Here is a 19,414-nt window from a genome sequence, read left to right on the forward strand (position 1 = left end):
CTGGTTCTGCAAAATTCCCATTCGTATTTTCATGTTTCTTCAAGGCCTCACCAATGCCAATCTCTAGCTCTAAATTATCTTCTGAAATCATTGAATTTCCTACACTTTGGAAAGCGGCCATTTGGCCCATCGAGTCCACACCGGTCCTCCAAAGAGCATCCCACCCAGACCAAGAGCTCACCCTGTCCCCATACCCATGCATTTACTATAGCTTATCCACCTAACCTACATATGCCTGGACACTGCGGGCAACTTTTAGCATAACTTTTATCACCTAACTTGCATATCTTTGGACTGTGGGAGGAAACCCACACAGACACTGGGAAAATGTGCAAACTCCACTCAGACGGTTGCTCAAGGTTGGAATTGAACTTTGTCCATGGTGCTGTGAGGCAGCAGTGCTAACCACTGTGACACCGATCTATGATATTCCATTTCTGTCCTGTTATGTTTTTAGTTGTTGCACCTTTGGTGACTGTGCCTTTAGCTGCCAGTTTATATCTCTGGAATTCCATCCTTAGATCCTATTTGCCGCTCAACCTGTTTCTGCCTCTCAATCTGTTTACAGCATATCTTTTTGACAAAGTCTTTGGTCTGCTGCCATCATATCCCCATAGGTGAATCTGTGTCAAATTTTGTTAATGCCCCTGTGAAGATTTTTCGTATGTTTTATTATGCTAAATGGACTATGTAAAATCCAGTCACTGTCAATTGTGTTGGTTGTTGCTCCTGGATTTGTTACACTGGCACTATTGAGGCCCATGTTTCTATTACCTAACTCCTGTGTTTACAAAGTATTACAGTACAGAAGCATACCATTCAGGCCAGCAGGTTCATGTTGGTGTTTATGCCGGATATAAGCCCCAAGGTCCAACCATCAATGTAATGTTCTTCTTACATTTTCCTGCATGCACTTATCCAGTTTCACAAAAGATGAATCTGTGCTATTTATCTCAACTACTTCTTACAGTCGTGAGTTTCATCATCTAACCGCTCTCCAAGTAAAGAAGTTTCTCCCAAATTTCATGATGGATTTATTGGCGGCTCTTGTGATCCCTAATTCTTGTCTTGCCTCTAAGTGCAAACACCATAGAAACTTGTTTCCTGTGAGGAATATTATATATTTGACATGTTTTGGATTTTTTTTCTCCTATGACCTGTTTTGTTGAGAAGCAGCTAATTTGGAATTGGGGTGCAAATTCATGTGATGAAAAGTGCTCCACAATAATGGATAATGTGATAAATTTAAATTGCTAAGCTGCATGATTTTTGCAAAGAATTTCATTACTGTGCAGCTACCTGTTGGCAGAAGGTTCATTTAAGGCTGAATTATTGTGCCTGTACATAGACTGTAGATTGCAAAATGAAATGTTTAGCAGAACCGGTCATTCATTGCAGAGGATGTTACTTTTTATGAAGTGAGCTTCCTCTTCGGGCCTAAATTTAATTACTAAGTCTTACTGAAGTAATGGATTCTATATTGCTATCAGTATGAGTTGTTGCACTTTATTGACCAAGTCCTATGTAGTTAAGTCTGCTTTTCTTTAGTAGTTAATTCAAAACCATTTTAACAAATTAGTCGAGCAGTATTCAGATGCTAATTGTGGGTAAAGTGCAAAATTGATTTTAATTTGATTTATTGTTGTCACATGTACTTGAGTACAGTGAAAGGTTTTGTGAGAGTACAGACAGATCATAGCAAACAAGGTCATACCGATTATAGGATGCTTAGACAGAGCAAGGCATACAAGGTTACACCTACACGTAAAAGCAGGGAAGAAGTTGTTCTTGAACCTGTTCAAGTTTATGTATTTTCTGCCTGGTGGAAGAGGTGAAAGAGAGTATTACTGGGGTGGGAGGAGGTCATTGATGATGTTGGTAGCCTTTCCGTGGCAACGAGAAGTGTAAATGGAGTCATAAAGATGTACAGCACAGAAACAAACCATTCGGTACAACTTGTCCATGCTGACCAGATATCCTAAATTAATCTAGTCCCATTTGCCAGCACTTGGAAAATATCCCTCTAAACCAATCCTATACCCATCCAGATGCTTTTTAAATGTTGTAATTATACCAGCCTCCTCCACTTCCTCTGGCAGTTCATTTCATACACGCACCACCCTCTGCCCCTTAGGTCCCTTTTAAATTTTTCTCCTTTCACCCTAAACCTATGCTCTCTAGTTCTGGTCTCCCCCACCCCAGGGAAAAGACCTTGTCTATTTATTCTATCCATACCCTTCATGATGTTATAAACCTCTATATGGTCACACCTTGGCCTCCAACGCTCCGGGGGAAACAGCCCCGACCGATTCAGCCTGTCCCTATAACTTAGACCCTTCAACCCCAGCAACATCCTTGTAAATCTTTTCTGAATTCCTTCAAGTTTCACAACAACCAGGGAAACATAATTACACACCATTTTCCAAAAGTGGCCTAATTCATCTCCTATCCAGCCGCAACATGACCTCCTAACTCTTATATTCAATGCTCTGACATGGACAGGAGGTTGGCTTCTGGGTTGGTCTGGGCTGCGTACACAACTTTCTGTAGTTCTTACAATCTTGGGCAGAGCAGTTACTGTGCTGCTATGAAAACAACCAGATTAATATTGTGTTCTGTTGAACTTGCCTATTTTTAATTTTCCAGACAAAATGCAAATTGCTATCTTGGTTGTTTTTTGTGAGGGAAGGAAGGTTTGCCTTGCGTTTGTTCTGAAGCTGCTTTAGTAATTGTTCCTTGGGTCAAAGAAACAATGCAAGTAAAATCAGCCATATAATTCGGGCAAGAAAACGTATACATTTCAAATGTATAATATACCTGTTCAAGGGAGTGATTGCTTTATGGATTCTCTGGATCATCTTAACACAACGCAGAGGCACACAAACAATTTTAATACATCTTTCAATTTCTGAAGAGCTGAATTTGCCAAATCATTTTTGATGTAACATTTTCAAAATATTTTGACTGTAGATATCCTGTTGGTACTTCTAAAATAGGTTCAGAAATATAAAGGTTGTTGAGTATTCTAGTACTTTTCTTTCCTGAAAGGTATTCTAGTTCTTGTCTAGAAATGGTTTAGTCTTATTGTTGCGTAGTTGATCGCACATCCCAAAAGAATTCCAATAATGAGTTTTCCAGAATCTCCGTTCATTTAATTTGTAACAATAACTGAGTAAAATTATTGATTGATCTTATAGTCCTCATTATTGAATAACTGCCATAAGCTAGTAATAACATAGTATTGATTTGAACACTTGTTTATGCAGTTTGTAATAGGCTGAGCTATTATCAGTCTTAATTAATTATTTTTTATCAATCAGGCTTTGACTGCAGCAGATCTCAATCTGGTACTTTATGTCTGTGAAACTGTGGATTCTCAACTTGTCTTTGGCCAGCATCCTTGTCCCCTGACCCAGCCGGTTTTGCTTTCACTTATTCAACAACTTTCCACCGATCTCAATTCACGCACAGAACTAAAACTGAGGTAAGATGCACCTGAAAATTTAAAGCCTGTCAATGACATCAGGTAAAGAAAGAATGGTTGGCATTTCTGAAACAGGGTACAATGGTTATGGTATTAAACTTATAATCCAGAAGACAAATCTAATGATCTAGTGTTCAAATGCTGCCACAACAGCTGTGGAATTTAAATTCAGGTGATTAAATAAAATCTGGAATGAAAATCTAATATTGATCATTGTGATCAAGAAACTACCTTTTGTTGTTTTTTAAAAAAAAACTGGTTGCATTGGTGGAAGGATCGAGAACCGGAGGTCGCAGATTTAGTGTAATCGGCAAAGGAAACACATTTTTTACATTTTCATTGAAAGTGACAGGACAAATTGAGAGAAAGCAGGCAATGAACTGTGGTATTCTGGGTTTCATAAATAGATACATTACTTCATTACTGTTGTATTTTATCTTAATAAACTGAATAAAACATTGGCTTGGCTTCAGCTGAAGAATTGTCTAGTTCTAGGCACTGATCTTTAGGAAGGATGCAAAGTAATAAGAGAGTGTCCAGCGGTTAACTGAGTGATTCCAGGGATGAGGAATTTCAGTCATGTGAATAGATTGGAAAAGGCATGACTGTTATTTTTAAATAGAAGGTTGAGATGAGGATTCATTTACTGCTTTCTTTCTCCATTTTTTCTGCCTGTTTCACTTATTTGTGCGCACGCACACACCTGAGTTCCTGCTCTTTCAAATTGCAAACTTAATTTTGTCGATGTTCTTCGTACCAAAATGACTTGCTTGCATCTTTATGACCAATTCCACTAACTTTTCAATGTCCTTTAGAAGTTCTACACTATCCTCCTCAAGTCTTACAATACTTTCTTATCCACAAATATATGTGATCCAAATACCAATCCTGTAGAATTTCACTACCAAACATCCTCCAGTCTGGAAAAAAACCATTCCCCAAAACTCAGTCATTTTTGTATCTGTTTGTTACAGTCCTTTTTATTTCATTAGCTCTACCATTCACACAAGCCTGTCTTGTGGCACATTATCAAACATCTCGTGTATACACGTCAATCCTCAGTGTTGTCTCATCAAAAAACTAAAACAAATTAATTAAACAGTGTTAATGCTGCTGGCATCACCTGAGTCTGAAGGAATTTGCATGTGATTAAAATTCTCACTTTTATTTCCAGTGTTATTAGGTTTGTTTTTAAATGAGATTGTAACATTTGCAATTCTCCAGTTCTTGTGACATCATGCCTGAATCTGCGAAGATTGGAAAATGATGACCAGTGCATCTGCAATTGCCATTCTTGCTTCCCTTAGTATCTTGCATGTATCTCATCTCAGGTGCATATCCTGTGATTTGTTTTAAAAGTGGGATCCTTCTTCAGTGTGTTTCAATAAGAAGCACTACCTATCATAGTAACCTCCTTCAAGACAGGAGTGTACAAAGAGTTCCTGTAATGATGCCTAACATTTTCCCTCCTGCAACGTTATGGAAAACACACTGTCTAGTCACCAGTGCATCTGCACTATTTATGGGACCTTGATATGTACAAGGTGCTTGCCTTATTTTATACAAGTGACTGAAAAGGTAAATTAGTTGGTTATGAAGTATTTTATGGCTATCCTGAGGATGTGAAAGACAATATATAAATACCTGTGTAGGTTTCTTTTAGCTTACTTTCAATTGCTGATTGTTGAACTTTTATAGCATTTTCTGTTTGAAAAATATTGCAAACACAATATTATGCCTTTTCATGTATGTTAACTATAGAGTAACTAATCTCCAATTTAATTTCAGTTACCTGGAAGATGCAGTCATGAATCTAGATCACACAGACCCAGTTGCTAGGGATCACATGGGTTCTGTATTGAATCAAGTCAGACAGAAACTGTACCAGTTCAACCAGGCAGAACCTCACAGTAATTTGAGCAAAAGGGCTCGGAGACTTATGATGATGCTTCAAGGACTAGTGACTCCGCTGAGTTAAGCTGTACACTGTGGCCATTCCATGATCTGTAAGGATTGTGCTATGATTATACAATTTGCATAGCTGTATCTTCCTAATTAATCTTTTTTTAAAAAATCAAACTCTAGGGCTTGTGCGTCCTCATCTGTGGTAAGAAAATGATTTGGAGCCACAAGTTAGAGCAGTAACTTGATGTATAAGCTGCTTCATATGTTTTTTCAACTTCCTCCTAATCTGGTTAGCCTATTTTGTATAAGTATCTACTTGTATGTTCCTCAGGTTAAAAGTAGCTATTTAAATATATATTAAAAAAAAGTCCTCTCCCATGGTTACATTTGTGAAGCAGCTGAGGCTAAGTAACCAACACAATACTACAAATTTAAACTTGCATGTTAGCAAAAATGTATCAAACAATACCCATAAACTCCATTTGAAGAGTAGGCTCATTCTTCTTGTCCCTGTTAAATTCCTTGAAGCACTAAACAATTTCTCATTTGAAAATTCTGACCTCAAAGCTGTGAAGTTGAATACAGCTATCAGAAGTTGAACATCCAAAAATATATTTTCAGAATATTTCAAATTAGTGTTGGACTGTTACTTGAAGTTTCTATCATGTTTGTTTGAGGAAAAAAAAGATAAAAATCAACAGCAACAAGTTTGTTTATTGCATAATGTTTTCATTCATTTACAATTTTGTTGTATTTTACATTTTTGCTTCCTTTTTATCTTTAATATGGAAACTCCTTGTTTTGGATAATGTTTCAAAACTGTTCAATAAAATCTTTGGAAATTGTCTGGATTGGTTTTTCCTTAAATCATTAGCACTAATTTACATTTATTTTTAACCAATCCAATCAACAGGTAAACAGCCTTGTATATGATACTTTTATAACTTTTTTGTTTTTATGATGGTTTGAAAGTTTAGGAAAACTTCTGTAATCTTCATTTTAGAATTGTAATGTTTAAAATAAATGCCATATTTCAAACAAAATTTGTGGATATATGTTAAAAATTTTACAAAGGTGGTGTGAAAATTGGCATAATGGTTATTTAAACTGTGCATTTAATTGAATTGCTTCGGTAAATTTTGCCATTTGCACAGCATTGTATTGCCTTCAAACCCTTGTGTCCTGAATAGCTCACTGTGTTCATTTTTTCAGTTCCTAAGAATATAAATAACTGAACAAATACAATCTGCAATTTCTAACCTGATCTTTTATATTAGTGGTTAAAAGACATGAAACTGCAGTTGCCAAGCAAGAACTTTCTTTTATCTTTGGTTGCTGCAAAATAAGCTCTATGAAGATAATTTGCTAAATATTTAAACTTCAGCCAGTAGGATATTTAAAGCTTTGAAGGTGGTTCACCTTCTGCAAAATTCATTCGGTTAATTATTCCCAATGAATGTTCTGCTGTTGATTTCTACATGCCCACAAAACTGTATTTTGTAGCTAAAGTCTGAAATTGTTGGGAGTTGGTTCAAAAGAAAACTGTGAATCCTGTATTCAGGCTAGAGGTATTGCTGCAATTTTGACGTCCCAGCGTCCAGACACAAATTCAAAACCACCATTGCAGCTGGTTGAATTTAATTTCAATTAAAGATATCATTAAACTACCCTTTGACTATTATTAAACATACCATCTGGTTCATGAATGTCTTTTATGAAAGGAAATCCTCCATGTGATCCCAGATCCTTAGTAAGGGGAGCCAATGACATACTGGTCATTGAACTGTTAATTCAGAGACGCAGGTAATGTGCTGGGGACCTGGATTCAAAGCCTGCTATGGCAGATGGTGGAATTTGATTTCAATAACTTGGAATTAAGAGTCTAACGATGACAGTGTAACCATTGTGGATTATCAGGAAAAACCCATCTAGTTCATGAATATCATTTTAGGGAAGGAAACTGCCAGCCTTACTTGGTCTGGCTGACATGCAACTCCAGAACCAAAGCAATGTGGTTGACTCTGAACTGCCCTCTGGGATGGTCAATAAATGCTGCCTAGCCAGTGATGCCCTCATCAAGTGAATGAATATCAAAAAGGTAATGTGGTTGGCTGTCAACTACTTGCTGAAATGACACACCAAGCTATTCAGTCCAAGGGCAATTAGGCGTAAGCAACAAATGCTGACCTTGCCTATATTGCGCTCAGCCCATAAAAGAATCCTACTATCGTAAATTTTTCATACAAATTTGAAGAGATTAAAATATCCAAAGCAGTGATGTAATAATTTTCTGAAATAACAATAAGAATTATTCAGTGACACAAACAAATTGGCACTCAGTTGAATACTAGAATCTGAGGGTGATACAGAACGTACAATGGGCTCCAACTTACCTCCAGTTTTTGTACATTATTTAAAGAACCAAAAAGAGAGTAAAGGCTTTTTGTTTCTTTTACAGAATTTAGACAAAGAATGTGGGTCAATGTAAGACACTTCTAAAGTAAGAAAAGATGCAAAGCTTTGGATAGGTAATTCAAAGCTTGAGATTTGAAAGCTGGCAGATTGTGGAAGGAATGAAAAACATGCTGTGAATCTTTACTCAACAACAAACAATGTGATTTAGTTCTTTCTAGGAGGATAATGCAGGAATGATCAAAAAGAATTGAAGGGCTGTCCACAGAGATTTGCTACAGTATTTCATTTTCCAAATTTGCATATTTTGCTGATGTGATCAAAAGAAATGGTAGTGTGGGTGCCATTTGGGAACTAATGCCAGATGGTGTTCTGTAGCAGACTGGCCATCACAAAGAATGCTAGAATGTAGCTACTTGCTCTAAGCACTTTTATGACTTGACCAATGGTGGTCCTGTGTGAACTCCATATTCTTATAATATTCATATATTTCAAGATTGTGATTTTTTTTTCCTGTTCTGGATGTAAAAGAATACGATTAAAAATACTGCCATAGTTTACAACAGAAATTGATTTTGTGCTATTACCCCATGCTTTTTGAGCAAGACTGGTGAAGAACAGAGCTGATTTAATGCTGCTGTGTGACAGTGGTATCAAACATCCGGCATGCGAAGTTACCTATGTAACTTAGGTTTTATGTTTAATCTCACTATATTTTCTCAATGGGACCTCTAAATTACGATGAGCACGTGCTTCAAAGATCTGTTGAGCATTTGCTAATAAATCATAGTAATATTTCAGTTTATTTTGCAAATTTTGAACTCAATCAGAAGGGATTCCAACTTTAATTCTGCACAGTTGTGTGCACTGAGCAGAAATTGATTTGAATGCTGGAAAACCTTTATTCACAAAACGTGTAGCAATATGCAGAGTTTTCTTCATATCTGAGAATGTTATGAAACTTCTTCCAAACCTCTTCAGTGTTTCCACGCAAGTAACTGTAGCAGCCTCATAGAGTTGTATTTACATACGAGATTTGAGGGACTGTTTAAAGCATGCTGCCAGTAGTACTGACGCACCTGCACTGCTAGCCCAATAGTAGATACAGTGAAATATAAGAACTGTATTGAATCATTGGGAAAAATAAATAGGTTGATGATGTAAATAGTGAAGGTATAAAGTCAGTGATGAGGCGTGCATTTTTTCAGTTGGTATTGGAAAGATAAATCATTGGAAGTTACTTTCCAAGGAGAAGGTTGTTAAAATATTAAGTTCATTTGCCAAGTTGGAAGCTAAGGCAATTTGAAGAAATTACTCAAACTCTAATATAGAGTATAAGAAATGTGAGACTAAGGTAAATGACACTAGTGTAAAGCCAGCACAGCCATGAGGAACTGATTGTCTCCTTGTTGCAATAGTATGATCAGTGGGTATTTGGGATTACTTCTGTAAAATTCTAAAGCAATAGCATCCAGTTGAATGGTATGGCTGACATGGTAAACTAATGGAACAGATGTTGGAATGGTTTATATTCATTAGGAAGTGTTAATTGGATCACTATCCAATATTGATAATTAGTGGCTATATGATCTCTAATGGTTTGTGTAGTAGTCAACTTATGAGGCAAATACTTTCATTAAAATAAATGATGATGTGCTTCCCATGATAAATGTATTTTGATGATAACACAACTTGTTTAAAGCAAGTACTTTCTGAATTAATCTTTACAGAAGATGCACAATACTTGCTCAACTATTTATTGTTGCATAGTAACTAAAATCTGAGAATGATACCATTTGGCCCATCTGGCTCTTTGGTTATCCAAATAACCTCTTCTGCTCTTTCACCATCACTCTAATTTCACATTGCAACTCACTGCCTTCCTAAAATTGTCCCTTTTCTTGCCAAATCACTTTAAATCTATGACCTCTGGTTACTTGTCCTTACAACACCAGTAACGGCTTCTTATTGATTAACCTATAAAAACCATTTGTGATTTTAAACATTATCAAATCTCTTAGACAAGTGCATATTAAGAACAATTCCAGCATTTTCAATCCCACTGTGAAACATTTTTGCATATATCCTTTCAGTCTAGTAGACAATCATTTGCTACTATTATCGACTTAGCCACTTATCTCTTTTTGAACCCTTTGCTATAAATCTTATGTGAGACTTAAGACACATTTTGAAAGTCCATATGCTGAACATCAACTGCAACTGCAGCACCCCCATTGCCTCTCCCCTTTACTTAATTAGAACAAAAATATTTCATATACCCACTACAAAAAAAAATTACATTGAATGCATGCTGAATTTCTTAGGGTATGGAATTAACCTTCAATCTGCAGATTGTTCCCGTATTGCGATCTGTGTAAAGAAAGGGCAGGTTATATTTTTTTTGGTAGATCAGAAGACTGAAAAACCTATCAATATTTCTCCTAATGCTAAGATCCAAAACTCTGCAGATTTTCTCCCCTTCTCCAATAAAGATTCATGTCCTCTTTACCCCTACCCTTTCTTCCTCTCTCCTTCCGACCCACGACCCACGCCCCCCGCCAATTTCTGGAGACAGTAAAGATTGGGAAAGCACTTTAATTCTTTTGGGTAATGAGATGTTAGCAGCAAGATGTTATGCCCTGAAGTGGACATAAACGGATCCATGTCACTACTTCAAAACGGAACAGTGGAGCTACTTATTGGTTACAACCAAAAATAACATTTGCATCATACAAGTGCCAGGAAATAATCTCCAACAGAAGAAAGTCCAGCCAGCTCTCTGTGATATTTAATGGCATTGTCATCATTGAATGCCTCACTATCAACATCCTGAGAGTTGCTATTAACCAAAAACTGAACTGTATCACAATATAAATATTATGATTGTAGGAGCAGGCAACGCCTTGAAATTTTGTGATAAACAGTTCACGTCATGGCTTCTCGAAGCCTGACCACCATCTACAAGGCACAAGTCAGTAATCTGATGGAATGAGCGTAGATCCAATAAGATTCAAAAAGCTTGACATCATGCAGGATAAAGCAGCCAGCTTGATACTCTATCAAATCTCTTTAATATTTACTGACTTTACTATTGACAGCAGTGTAACGTTTACCACTTACAAGATGCACTGCATTAAGTAACCACACTTTCCAAACCTACAACCTCTACCACCTAGAAGGACAAATGCAGCGGATGCAGGGGAGCACTACTTGCAAGTTCTTAATGCCATCTTTTCAAAGGCATTAGGGAATGGGTAATGAATACTGACCTAGGCAGCGTTTGCCCACATGTCCAGAGCTTGGTGACTTTACTGTCTGTCCCATCTCGCTTACTGCATGCAGCCATAGGGAATGGCTACCAGACAAAAAAATCCAATGGAGATTTAGGAAATGCTGACTGGAGGTGTAAAGTGTACCAACAACCAGTTTGCAGTCAATTTGAACGGCCTGAACCTTCGTGGGGGAGGTGGTTGGTGAAATTAGCTAAACAGGCACCAGCCTCTGGTCCTCACTGGGTCTGTCCTCAGGAGGATCAGTTACTTGGAGAGCTCCCTGCCACTTATCCCTGCCCACGTTCGTAGGCAGAATTTAATGGTGAAATTAAGTCCAAAGCAATTTAAAGACAACAGTAATAAAGCAATAGATTAATTATCACTATTGATGTGGGAAGTCTGTTGCCAGCCGTGACCTCTCACCCCCTAAGAAAGCAGAGAGCAGCAGCAACTGCTTTCACAGACAAGTCCCTCGGCTCACTTTCAGGAACCAGCTCGTTCAAAGCGTTGCCACAAAGTTGAAAATTCAGCCCAGAGATAAACCGTGAGCCAGGCGAGTCGCATTAAATCCCTCAACAGGGCGGATTTCACAACGGCAGCCAAACGAAATCACTGGGAAATGAGTTTTTAATCCGCTGGCCGGGCGGTTATTACGTGAAAGGTCCCATCCCTGGAGAGCTCAGTGCAGAAACTGCAGGCAGGAGGCGTGGTTCTGGGCTCATCCCTCCCTCCAATCCCAGCTCCTGGAAGCTTTCAGGGGATTATTTTTAAATTATTTAACGTGGCATTTGGTTTCCAACGAGTTAGCACCAAAAAGATAAATCTGCTGCTGCTGCTGCTGCCATGGACACTCGCCTCGGGTCGGTTTATGTTTTGTTGTCGCTAGTTCTTTTGCTGGGTAAGTGAATGAGGTTCCAGAGTTCACTTTGAAGGTGTAACTGTATGAAAGAAGTTATTAAATCCTCACTGGAATTCTGAAAGGCACCAGTAGGAAAACTGTTAAGCATTGAACTGAAAGAGATGTTTAGTCGGAGAGTTGATTTAAATGAGAGAAAGGTGAAGATAATGTGTTTCCGGACTGAACCCGGCGACATGTCCTTATTCAGGTTAGATATGCCAATGACAAGATTTACCCGTAGCTCTCCGTGAACGCTGCTTTTTCTGCACAGATGTTGCTGGACTTGCAGAGTGTTTCCAGCAATTTCTGTTCTTGTTTCGATCTCCAGCATCTGCAGTTCTTTCCCTTTGTCATGTTACACCTAGTCGGAAGTTCTGCTGGTTTGAGTTGCCCAAGAAACTAACGGGGTCTCGTCAGCCTCTTGCTGAGACGGTATCAGGGTCCGCTCCCTCCTTGAATATTCCGGACAGATTTCTGTTAGATTATTACTGTGGCAGAAACGTTCCCTCTGCTTCAACAATGGTATAGATTTATACAGTGGTTGAGCAAAGCTGGTTGAAAGTGCTTAAAACCTTGGAGGTGCCACGTTAACGAAGCCCCCACAGATCGAAAGACTGACTTCATTATAAAAAAACAGCTGGAGCTCTGAAACATGTCGATCACAAAACAAAAAACTTGTTCACTTTACTGGCCAAGACAGCAGAGAGTGAAACCGAAAGCATTTTTTGTTTTACTTGTTACTCTGATTAAATCTGAAACTTTGAGCAAATGCTTTGCGTAAGCGGGCTATTTCCTCCCTCCCCTATACAGAGAGCGGTAAACCTTAACTGAGGGCTCCAAATCACAGGCTAATCTATCTGCAGTGAGAATTTGCAAATAAAGTGCGACGTTTTGCCAGATAATTGGCTTGCTCCATAAATATGCACTAAACAGGCTGTGATGTACACGATATTGATCTATTGGTTACCACATAACTGTTGATGCCAATTTAGTCACATACAGTATTTACTGAGCAAAGCTAGGGATCTCTCCATGGTGCTGAAAACCTCATGTATTGACATTTGGCCTGACTAAACGCTGTGGAGTGCAGTTACGATGACATTAGTAGTTTAGGACTCAATCCGTGCAACTGTATGAATTCGGTAAATCAGTATGCCCCAGTTCCAACACTCTATCTGGTTTCAGCATCGAAATCTTGTTCAGCAGCTCCAAAATCTGTAATCCTCAACAATCCCCAGAGATTTCTCTGCTGCTGAATTTGGCAAGAGTTTTCCCAGACCTTTCCGCAAGAAACCTTTGGCCATAATAAACGAGCATTGGTCTCTAACTATTTGAGAGCTTCAGGCGCCCCCTTCCTTATCCACTGATCAGAATACCACAGGGTTTTTAATATTAAAACCGGCATTTGAAGGTAGCAATAATTGGACTCATATCTCAGGCCTATTGTCCAGTCGCTATGGAACTCCTGGGAGTGTTAATTTAACATTGTTTTCTTTGAAATTGCATAGTTTGACGGAAGCATTTGAAGTTTTGCTAAAATTCCTAGTTACCTTTTTGTTATTAGAACAGACCTGTGTAGCAAACTTCCTGTTTCGAACTCTATTTCCTAAAATGACATTCATAACTCCTGTCAATATTTACATTGTAAATTGGTATATTTAACATTGAATTTTGCTGTCCTCTGTCATGGTATATCATAGGTATGGTCACTAGGTGGCAGTATGGAGTAACATTCTCAAATCCCCAACACTTACCATTTTGTGTCTCAAATAGATTTCTAATCATTAACTCATTGTGGTCAATATCCATAGAGTTTCCTTGGAGATTGGATTACTTGTAAATGGGATTAGAATAGTTAGGTGGTTGTTTCTGACCATCACAGACTTAAGGCACAAAGGGCCTTTTTCTGCACTTGTAGACCTCTTTTTTTTCCACGATTATGTGTTATTCCATCCTATCTCTGATTAAGATTTCTGCATATAGTCAATCGGCAGATGTTTGAATCGTAATGGTAAATATTTGAAAGCTGACATTTAACTTAACTGTTGTAGAATTTGAAATGATTGGTTATTGAATATAAGCAATCGTTCAAAGCTGCAGAGATGCGAGACTGTGAACCGTGTGCCGTGAGATTTTGTGAGTGTGCTTAACAGTGAAGAATTGGCATAAGAAATAACTGTGGCAAGCAGTCTAAATTGTGCACTGTTCTCTGATTTCCCACATTATTAAGAGCTGAATGTGTTGAAAGAAATGAGAGTTCTGTTTTCGAGGACATTGGAGAATGAAACAGCTGACAGCTAAATATTCAACGAGAATGCTCACTCTAACATGCTGCGATGTTGGATCATGTAGAATTTTATATAAATTCAATATAATTCATCACAATGAACATAAAAGAATGTTAACTTTTCTGAGTTTATCATAAAGATGTATTTCATCTTTTTCCATCATTAGGATCTAATGCAATAATGAGAAAATACTTCCAACTGTGCACTAAACCGAGAATCAATAACGTGGCAACTTCCTTAGCACTGTCTTCAAGAATGGCATTAAGGTTACATTAGAATTTCAGAATGCTGTATAAAAATCAATTAATTCTCAAGCACTGGATTTCAAATTTTTCTCAAAACTGTATCTTGATGATAAATTCACCTCTATTTAACAATTTTGTCTCTTTCTCATACGGACCTCAAGTTAAACGGAGTTAATCTGTAGATCAAATGAATCTATAGCTTCCGGATATTAGGCAAACTTTGTGATATTTCTGCCTGTTTTTTTATCATGTACTCAGGGGTCCTTCAGGCAGTGCTCCTGTCCTAATTCATTCTTCACCTTCATCAATGTTACTGGTGATGGTTTCTTGCAAAACTTGATATCCTCTGCAGAATTATTATTGGCCTCCTCTTCCTCATCTGGAAACAATCGCTTGGCGACAGCATATGTCACATATTTCCTCTACCATTCCTCCACTTCTCTCAACTTCCCTATGTCACTGCCAATATCTAGCATTTGTTAAGCATAATTTTGCATTCACATCAGGAGATCTGCTGTCATGTCATGTTCATCTGATTTGTGCTGGCCTCAGTTCACGGTAGTTTGTCTGTGATGGCTTTGTGAGATCTGTCCTCCAACTAAACCTAGTCATAAATTAGTCCAACTAATTAGGAAGACTGGTCATTGTTTTCTATTCCCAAGTGTAACTTTGTATCCTCATCATTGATGTAAATTATCTCTGCAGCTCCCTTCTTAGGATGAATTAGATTGATTGCAACTTCAGCTATAACCCAATATTCCCCATTCCAAAATCTGTGCCCTCTGGGGGGACTCTTCACCTGACAATTAGCTTCAGTCACCTTTGCCCCCATCTCTCTGGGATTTGCTCCATTAAGGTATCTGCCTCCTCTTTTCTTGCTGCCCTAAAATCTCTCCCTAAAAATCAACTTCTTTGGGCATTTTGATTACTCCACCTCCTACCTCCAGCTTTGGCTCAGCCTGTTTCTTTTTGCATCACTGTGAAGCACCTTGGGATTTTTCCTTTATTAAAGGCATAATGTGAATGAAGCTGTTGTTTATTGCTGACATCACTCAACGTAACTTGTTGTCACACATAATGTGCAAAACATCTGCTCCACCCCCTTCCCCCCACGAACAAAAACAAACAAACTGGTTAATGTTCAGGATCCACAGCTGTTACCTGCTGTATTTTCTGGGCCAGGTATGCAGCTTTCACCCTTCCCAGTATAGCACTATTATGCTATTGGAACATACTAAACACGTGTGATGGTATTAATGGATATGTCAGCCTTGGTTCAGTGAAGAAATTTTCCTCTTTTAGTTAAAAGATAATGTGTTCAAGTCTTAGTTCAGGGATATCAGTACAATACTAAGAGGGTGCTGCAGTACAGTGTTTGAGGGTCAATCTTTTGGAGGAGATGTGCAACCTTGGTTTCCTGCTACCCTTTCAGATAGATTTAAAATACCCATTGGCATTATTTGAGAAGAAGCAGTGTTCTCTCTTGTTTCCTGGCGAGAAGTCATCCTTCAATCAAGGTCACAAAAGCAAATGATCTGGTCTCTTATTTCATTGCTGCTTATGGTCCTTGCTGTGAGCAATTTGCTTCTGTGTTCCCTCACATTACAAAAGTGATTACAATTTAAAAATGCTTACTTGGCTTTGCAAGGTTGCGAAAGGTGTTCTATAATTACATTTTCCTTTTTCTTTCCTTGTGTACAGAAATAATTTCTGATTTGACACATAAAATTAATTATTCTGTCTTTCATGATCGCTGCCAAACTCACTAAAAGCAAAAGTGAATTGGACAAGCTCTTGACAAAAACAAAAACACAATAAATCATGTGATTTCCTAATCCAAGATATGGTGAGCATGAAAATAAGGTGAGGAAGCTCTTGGCTTCTGCATAGAGGCATCTGGCAAACAGCTATCACATTGGTCTGACTGCCAGGTGCATTTCTGCCACTAGAATCATCAGATATTAGCCAAATTTGGTCTTGTGGAGAGAACATGGACTCAGCAGGAACAACCAAAAAGGAGCAGTAGAGGACTAGAGATTTCATATTGGTAATTAGTGCCTGCTTCTGAATATAAAAGGCAGATGCTGCATTCAATTTTGAATTTATCAGTTGTTACAGTCATCCAGATTATATTAATATTTTAGAGGTGATTTTTAGTTTTGGATGATTACATTTGTAAGAGTAATTTAAATGCTGGCCTTTAGATGATGCTGAAGTACCTCAAATAATGGCAGTTCAATAGGATTTGTGGGTACATTATAAGGTCAGAGTTAGAAGGGCGAAAGGCCAACTGCCTTCATTTAATCAGGAAATTTTGTGGACAGTAAGTCAGAGGAAAATTCCTCTGACTGTATTAGAAATTGAGATGATCCGGATGGGTCCCAGAGTCACAATGATTGATGTTGATGCTAAAGGTTAATTAATCTAAGAATTTACCAAGGACAACTCAATTAACCACTGTTACCATAGGCAATGCAGCAATTTGTCCAAGACTCCAAATGCACCTTAGTTCCCATGACGTCAACCATCTAGAAGGACAGGGACAGTAGATTCATGGGAACATCACCGCCTGCAAACTCCCACCCAAGCCACGTATCATTGTGGCTACCACAATTCCTTCACTGTTGCTGGGTCAAAATCTTGGAAATCCCTTCCTGACTGCATTGTGAGTGACCTACACATCAAGGACTGCAACATTTCAAGAGGGAAGTTCACCATCACCATTCCAGGACAAGTAGGGATGGGTAATAAATACTGGCTTATTCTGCAATGCCCACATTGACAAATACAACGAAGCCTAATGAAGCCTAAATTTAAGCTGAGAAAGTTATAAAGTTCTGAAGAGAAACTGGAGCTTCAGAGAAGAATTCCTGTGAAATTTCATACTTTGGAAAAGAGGTAAAACACTGAGAAGGAATCAAAGTGAATTTCAGAGGCCTGTGGCAGACCTTTTATTTGCCCAGGCAAGTGACTGAACCTTTAAGAGTTGCCAATGACTTTCAGGTGTAAACAAAGTGAAAAGGGAACATTTAAGATAAGATTTTCAGTTTAATGCACAAGTGGTTATATTTTATGTTTATCAATTTGAAGTAGGAGTAGTCAACAATGGCAATGTTTCATTCATTCCACAAAACCAAAGACTGTGCCTACAAATTGAAGAATGCCACCATGATGTCCAAATGAGAAACTGGGTGTGATTCCGGGATTTTAGTTTGTTAGTGGTGGTGGACAACACATTGTGCAGCATTCACTCTATCACGTCCTTCCAGGGCCATACATGTTTCAATAAAATCATCTTATCTCATCATTCCAAACTTTCTGCACCAAATGAAATAGAACATAAAGAAAGTGTTTTAAAACCACAGAAGAAAGTCAAATTGCTCCTGATTTTATGAAGTGTCAGCCTCCACTCATTCACTCTACAAAGACTAGAGTGAATCTAGACTAACATTTCAGTGAAGTACTGAGGGATTGCCACACTGTTGGGGAGCCAGCTTTTTGGTGAGTTGTTAATCTATTTGTCTGCTCACGTGGATGTAAAGTGTTCCATGGCACTATTTGAAGAGGAAGTTCTGGTGTAATGACCAACAGTCATGCCTCAATCACTAATAAATCAGATTAGCTAAAGTTGTTTACGGGCTTAGTGATGTGCAAATTCACAGGCATGATTCCCTATAACAGTAGGGAGATACAATCCACAAAAGACCATACACATCTCTCCATTACAGAGACACAATCAGTTAATTGGTATTGCATAGCTTGAGGGTAAACCTTTATAGACATGGGTAAGGAGAGGAGGTAAGGCCTCCATGAACTCCCACAGGCAGTCCACGGATCAAACCCATACTGTTGGCTTTATTTTATATCAAACTTTCTCGAGCATCATACCTAACTAACAGAGCTAACACCCCACACCCTTCTATAACATTTGAAATGCTCTTCAGAATATTCTATATATACTCACCAAGAAAATTGAGTTCACTTGCCTGAAATGATTCACTAAGGCATTAGTTGGGCAGCTGGCTGACCAAAAATAAATTAATAGCACAAATAATTTCTGTACACTATCAAAGTGGCTTTCTAAGCAGAGCAGTACGCACTTAATCTTGATTGTCCAATAGGCATGCTCAATAAGTGCAGTTCATTCTTGAGAATGTGGGATTACTGGAATTTACCCAGTTTAATTATTTACAGGACACCAGAATCACATCAGAAATACCTTAATGAGATATGAAATGGGCAAGTCATTATAAATATTTTAGAAGTTCCACAAATACAAGAACTGTGTCTACAAAGTGAAGAATGTTTATCTTGATGGTCAAATGAAAATCTGGATGTGATTTGGAGATTTACAGTTAATTGTTACTTTGCTCAAGGGCATTTTATGAGATTCCAGTGGTGTACACACACCTGAAAAGCACAAAGTCATATGAAGTGGGATAAAGATAATATAAAATACACTGTTAAGTATCAGCAAGTAACAAGAAGGGATTGAAGAGGAATTGCTTAGAAAATGCAGGGTGGGGGACATCTATCGCAATTGTTGACTCATTCTTATTCCTCAGAGCTCTGGTCACCTACTGCTTCAACACAGTCCTCCAGAATCCCAGGAGATGCATAGAGTCATAGAGATGTACAGCACTGAAACAGAACCTTTGATCCAACTTGTTCATGCTGACCAGATTTTCTAAACTAATCTAGTTCCATTTGCCAGCATGTGGCCCAGGATTCAATCTTTTCTCCCAGGACCAAAATCCATAAAGTTAAGCGTGTGGCATTTAGGATGTGTCCAAATATTTTTTCTGGCTTGGATTCATAAGTGTTCAACCGTTGTGCTCATACCAGCTCATATCATGATCCAGGACCAGCCTGAGATGGAGGTTTGATTCAAGGAAGGGATTGGACATCCA

General features: G+C 38.2%; 2 protein-coding genes across 3 annotated transcripts in view; both read left to right on the plus strand.

Annotated features, from left to right (window-relative positions):
• edc4 (enhancer of mRNA decapping 4) overlaps positions 1–6,337 on the plus strand; it is a 107,929-nt gene extending 101,592 nt beyond the window's left edge. The window contains exons 28-29 of one of the 2 annotated variants that reach the window (XM_072547460.1): positions 3,321–3,484; positions 5,273–6,337. In XM_072547460.1, the coding sequence (XP_072403561.1) occupies positions 3,321–3,484; positions 5,273–5,462 (354 nt within the window). In that variant the 3' untranslated portion in view covers positions 5,463–6,337. The remainder of the gene's footprint in view (positions 1–3,320; positions 3,485–5,272) is intronic. The other variant, XM_072547461.1, reaches the window with a different exon arrangement.
• Positions 6,338–11,816: 5,479 nt separating this feature from the next.
• The window catches only part of nrn1la (neuritin 1-like a), a 46,786-nt gene continuing 39,188 nt past the window's right edge, over positions 11,817–19,414 (plus strand). Inside the window, exon 1 of the mRNA XM_072547462.1 lies at positions 11,817–11,971. Coding sequence (XP_072403563.1) covers positions 11,917–11,971 — 55 coding nt within the window. The 5' untranslated portion in view covers positions 11,817–11,916. The remainder of the gene's footprint in view (positions 11,972–19,414) is intronic.

The sequence above is a fragment of the Chiloscyllium punctatum genome, chromosome 26, assembly GCF_047496795.1.
Source record: "Chiloscyllium punctatum isolate Juve2018m chromosome 26, sChiPun1.3, whole genome shotgun sequence".
In the NCBI taxonomy this organism is placed as follows: Eukaryota; Metazoa; Chordata; class Chondrichthyes; order Orectolobiformes; family Hemiscylliidae; genus Chiloscyllium; species Chiloscyllium punctatum.